At 42.2% G+C, this 5,755-nt stretch overlaps 1 protein-coding gene across 1 annotated transcript in view; it reads left to right on the top strand.

Moving 5' to 3' along the window:
• Positions 1–3,814: 3,814 nt before the first annotated feature.
• The window catches only part of LOC101846296 (ras-related protein Rab-44), a gene marked incomplete in the record, with an annotated part of 12,128 nt that continues 10,187 nt past the window's right edge, over positions 3,815–5,755 (top strand). The window contains 1 exon segment of the mRNA XM_005102485.3: positions 3,815–5,435. Within this exon segment, the coding sequence (XP_005102542.2) occupies positions 4,558–5,435 (878 nt within the window).

Below are 5,755 nucleotides of genomic sequence, written 5' to 3'. Positions count from 1 at the left end.
CTGCTGCTGCTGTCGTTATTGTTGTTGTTGCAATACTTAACTCATATAATACATGTGTTTTCACGTCTCCATAGACAAAATTTAAATCATTTACGAGGCAGGCTCCCGATCCTGCCTGTCAGAGCCAATCCGGGCTGACAGGGATACAACGTCCTAGCAAGAAGACCGTGACACTCGACAAATATTCTCCCCACACGATAATTGAACTGGAGTCTCCTGTGCGAGACAGCGAACCGCCTAATCGCTACATCATGGATGCCTGTGTGGGTGAAAGAAATCTTTGAGCTTTTCATTCAGAACTTACTTGACTTACGCCGCTTTTCCACGGCCTACAAAATCTGTAAAACCACGTTTATTTGGGCAGTTGTGGTGATACGCACAGAAGACCCGTAAAACATCTAAATAATGGCTGGGGGGTGGTGAAATTAACTTTAACGTTTAAGTTTGCAATGTGGTGTGATTGTTAGGTTGTGCTTCGCCGTCGCAAGCCGAAGTCCCAAGGGGGCGTAAAAACACCGGCACAATCCACTTAAAGACAGAAGTTTGCATTAGAGTTGGTATTTGCAGTACAATGGACATTTCTTCACTTGTGGAGATCAAGACAAAATTTTAGAAGAAAAAAACGCAACAGGAAAATTATTTACTCATAGACAACTACCCGCTTACGATACTATTCTAAGAGATTACTTCTGGGTTATTTGCGTATTGGCAGTCAATTGGACACAGAAATTCTATACACTGGACCCCATGGACACAATTGGACAATCTGGATTTTGCTGATGACTTGGCGTTTTTGTTGCACACCTAGGAACAGATGCAAGCACATACTTCAGTTTTAAATAGCCTACAGAGTCTGTTGGATTGAGGATCCACCCCGGAAAGTCAAAGGTTCCGAAAACAGATGCAAAACGAAACGAGAAGGCCACAACCGAAGGGAAGGCACAAGGCCACAACCGAAGGAAAGGCACAAGGCCACAACCGAAGGGAAGGCACAAGGCCACAACCGAAGGGAAGGCACAAGGCCACAACCGAAGGAAAGGCGCTAGAAGACATTAAATCCTTCTGCTATCTTGGGAGTATCATTATCAGAGAGGGAGGAACAGGTGCTGAAATAAAAGTCCTGCATTGGAAAGGCAAAAACTGCTTTCAAATCTTTGAATAGGATGTGGAATACTAGGGATATCTCACTTAAAACAAAGCTGACGATTTTCAATTCAAATGTGAAGTCAGTCCTGTTGTATGTATGTTAGACACGGAACGCATCTAAGATGGTTACTGAGGATCAGATGAACAGACAGTCTCTCCGACGAGGAGGTGTTAAGGAACATAAGACATATCCCAGTCAGAAATGAGGTAGGAAGAAGGCGGTGGCGATAGAGTGGACATACTCTCAGGAAGTAAGGCAGCTGCATAACAAAGAAAAGTGTTGGATTGGAATCCACAGTGTAAAAGATCAAGGGGAAGATCGTGTGGAACCAGGAGAAGAATCACAGATATTGATGTACAGAAAAGTGGGAAGACATGGAATAACATCAAGAGGCTAGCCTAGGATAGACAAAGGTAGAAAGTGTTTGTTTGTGGCCTCTATCCTAGTGCAAGGTGAGATAGGCAATGATGGTGATGATAATTTGTATACTGGCTAACTGTTTTTCCTTCAAGGTGGTCTCTGTGTTGTACTGATACAAAAAGTATCTCAGTTTATGAAATGCTATCTCGAAGTACAACTTTATGCGCTGTCCCCAGTCCCAACTGCTAAAATGAAAATCTATCCAAACTGACTTGAAAGATGTGATGGTTACTCTGTAAAGGCGCTATTTATCTTCCCAGACGCTTCTAAGAGAAACTTTATTATTGTCTTGCTGCAGTGAATTTGTGAAACTTGATTATAATATGATTTTCTTAATGACAATGATCGAGGGCAGAACCCAAAACAGTTGATGCAACATAAGAATCAACTAATAGAGAATAATGGGATAGTTTCAAGGCTTCCGTCTGATTTTGGCTCAATCCTGTCGAATATGGACGATAAATTCGGAGTTCCTGCCTCTTAAAAATCCCAACAGAACAGTGTTGAAAGTTGCGTTAAGCCTAAATATTAATGCCGTTCTCACATTTGGATCAAGGTATATGTCCCTGAAATCACTACGACATTTTCTTTTATTGGGTTAACTTCTTGACAATTTCTCAATTCTTTTCACGTTTCTGTACATCTTTCGCTGTGACCCTTCTACAAGTTCCACCCGGCCTTCACCTTGATATTTTCTAACTGAGATAGTTTTTCTCCGCACGAAGAAAAAAAGAAAAGAAGGAAAAAAAAGAAGAAAAAGACCTCGACAAAGCAAAACAAATAAAACAAAAAGCCACACACACACACAAAGCTCCGAATAACCGACAATTCCCATAAAGCGAGTTACTCGTAGACTGAAAGAAAGCATCGCAGGTATCTGGACCAATGGACATCGTTAAACATCCCATCGATACATCTTAAGAAAAGGAGCCAAAGCGTTTATTTCCCGAAGCAATGTGCGCTGGAGGAATGCACGAGGCTCTGTTTAATATTCATGAGAGTCAGATGAGCGTGTGGTAGGGTGGTAGTCGTGGCTGTATTCACGTCTCTGCACAGCCGACGACACCATCTTACCAGTGTTGTAGTGTGTTGAAGCATAGACAACTTTTAGGATATCATCAAAGGCGTTTTTTTGCGAGCGTGTACCGTCAAGGAAACAGCCAGAGGACAGAAAAAAGTTAAATCATCAAAGCGAGTGATAACTGTTTTTAGCTGACATTGGTTGGAAATTTCAAATTGAAGGATGGTATTTCAAATCAAAGGATGGAACGAAGAAATGGAACAGGAAGTTCTTGGTTGTATAGTGACACGCCGCAGCATCACGCTAATGTGAACTCTCTAAATTGGTACCGGAATTCTAACTCAGTTTTCAGAGATGTGTTGTGTTGGACGTAGAAAATAAAACTGAGACAGCAGACCAGTGATGTCATCAACAGTGACTTTTAAACCCCTGAATGATTGCAAAGAAGACTGCTTATTAATAGACGCAAAGTGTGTTGTAAGATTCTAACACTTCTCAAGAGACTCTTTCCTTTTGATAATCCTTACTTGGACTTCATTTTTTTTTTCGCTAGACAACTAAGACGCAATTAGCTCTGTCTTGTGTTCTAGGATAACGGAAGTGTATTTAATGGCCATCATCCTCAGGACTCTATGATGTATTTAATACCGTGGTGAACCCGTGGACTTGGAAAGCAATAGTCTCTACAATTGACCCGTACACATTCACCTGAAAAAAAAAACAGGACACAAAAACATCTGGTCGTCCAGAATTGTTTCTGTGTGTTTGTTTAGTTGGGTTTTTTTTTCGATACTTGGCACACTTTTTAAAAAAGATAATACTACAAACAACAGAAGAGTTTCATAGCTGGTATTTGTCAGAATACTTGAATAACCTGACTTTTCCTAAGGCTGATTGAAAGCAAAATCATTCTCATGTTATTTCTAATGACTCAATACAGTATGAAACTTTCAAGCGTCTCCAAAAGAACAAAAGTCAACACAGCGTGGTATCTTGATTTTTCTTCCCGGATATTTGTATTTTTAATGAGGATCTCTAATTAAAACGTGGAAGAGAGCTTTGCAATCAGCCGGCGTATAACTAATATTTGTATGCATCCTGAGGAAAAGCCCAAAACTGTTTCTGGAGGTGACGTATTATCTGACAGAGGAGAGCGCAGGGCTAAGACTGGGCCAAAAATTGTTGGCAATAGTGAAATCTAACAGGGGTTCGAGGACTAACCCCACCCTCGTCGTAATCTTTGAAACATCTTATCTCTGTCAGCTGATGTGAATATTCATGACGTTAGATGCAGTAACATACAGCTTTAATTACGTTCAAATTTAGAAACAGTTTGTGGGAGGGGAGAGATTTGCATTTCCAGCTTAATGTCAGCTTCACATGGCTTGATATTCTACATCGCGCAATAGAATTTGCATTTCATTTTTCACTTTGAGTTGGCCCTGACACTGTCGTGCAAGATCTCCAGTTCGGCTTGTTAATAAACGAGCTGAACTGTGAGCTGCACATTTTGAGCAGACTGACTGGTTTTACATTTGGAGGAAAGATCAGTGGGTGTGTTTTCTGAGTTACTTGGTTCTGTTCACTATTCAAAATGGAAAGCCCGTAGCCTATCAAAACAATAACAACAACAACAACAACTACTACAACAATAACAAAACCCAACGGCATCACCAAGCCTCAGAATTACAAGCTGCACAACGCACTGCAGGAATGTTGTGCCTTTGCTAAAACGGGTGCCTTAGATTTCAAAATTGATATTAGATAAACTTGAATACTATGGGCATACCACCGCATTGTTGACGTGGGAGGCGCCTTCGTTCGTGAACCAAAATATCTACAGATTCGATATTAATGGATTTAATATTCAACACCTGCATGCACTGGATAAGCAGGGGAATGCAACTTCTTTTATTTGTGTTTGGATCTCTTCAGTTGTGAGAGAAAGAGCTGAGCGAAAACAACGTGCATGGAACCTCTCAGCAACATTGAGGAGATGAGAGAGCCTGTGGAGCTCAAAGACATCTCCGCACTCAGCAGCAACCACAACGACATCAGCTGCAGTGGCGATGAAGACTTCAAAGAAAGACTCGATTACTGTGACTTCAAACCTGGTGAGATCTCAGGTGATGACATCGATGCGCGAAACAACAGCTCTAGCAGGGTTTTTGAATCAGTAGACAGTGAATTCGCCGAAGTTGACAAGGAGAAAGACCTCGATATTTACAGTAAGTACAATGAAGCGAGCACAGATAGTGATGAGGTTTTTTACAGTCATACGAAATTAAATCGTCTCAATCAACAATGGCAAATCGGAGAGCAAAGTCCCTCCCCTAAACCGAGATGCCATCGACTTGCTGTTCCTTCTACTCCACGAGATTTTCCCTTTTCGTCCGTATCTCTTAGTTCTTCGCCCACCAAATCCCCAGAGTCCCCATTGTCGAGACTAGATTCTACGGCTTTCCTCTTCCCCAACTCGCCACAGTTATCCCCCATCTCGTCACCCATAAAGGCGGAGCTTCAGCCAATGCAGTTGTTGTCTCCGCCCCTCCACTTCTCCACATCGCTCCACAAATCACCATCTTCCCCCTCATCGTTCCCCCAACGAAAGACCGGTTGTGTTTCGCCTCCTAAGTTGGGATGTTCTCCATTGGCCAACTCGTACTCTTCGGTGACTGGAATAAGTGACACGTCCATGTCCTTGACCTTTCCTCCACGGCGGAGGAACAGACTTCCACCGCCCCCTAGTGACCTCATCCGGCCGGAGAGCTTCGACGTCGCGGTCAAGGTCATTCTGCTGGGAGATTTCAACGTTGGGAAGACCAGTCTTCTTCACTCCTTGTCAAAGTGAGTACTGGTAGTTTGCTGCAAATAAAAACGTAAAAGAATGGAAGGAGGGCGAGCCAATAGAACGAAGTAATGAATGAATGCCAGAAAAATGAAGAGAATGAAAGAAGAGTAAGAACAAAGGAAAAGTTTTTAAAAAGTAAGTTAGTAAGTAAGCAAGAGAAGATAAGAGAAGATAGGAGAAGATAAGATAAGATAAGGTGCATCTTTATTGTGCATATCCTGGCACATTGCTTTGACGTTTCACAACGTACCCCCTCTCTCTCTCTCTCTCTCTCTCTCTCTCTCTCTCTCTCTCTCTCTCTCTCTCTCTCTCTCTC

This window comes from Aplysia californica, unplaced genomic scaffold (assembly GCF_000002075.1).
Source record: "Aplysia californica isolate F4 #8 unplaced genomic scaffold, AplCal3.0 scaffold00327, whole genome shotgun sequence".
NCBI classification, from domain to species: domain Eukaryota; kingdom Metazoa; phylum Mollusca; class Gastropoda; order Aplysiida; family Aplysiidae; genus Aplysia; species Aplysia californica.
Note: the sequence above shows the minus strand (reverse complement) of the source record. Positions and strands in the feature narration are given on the sequence as shown.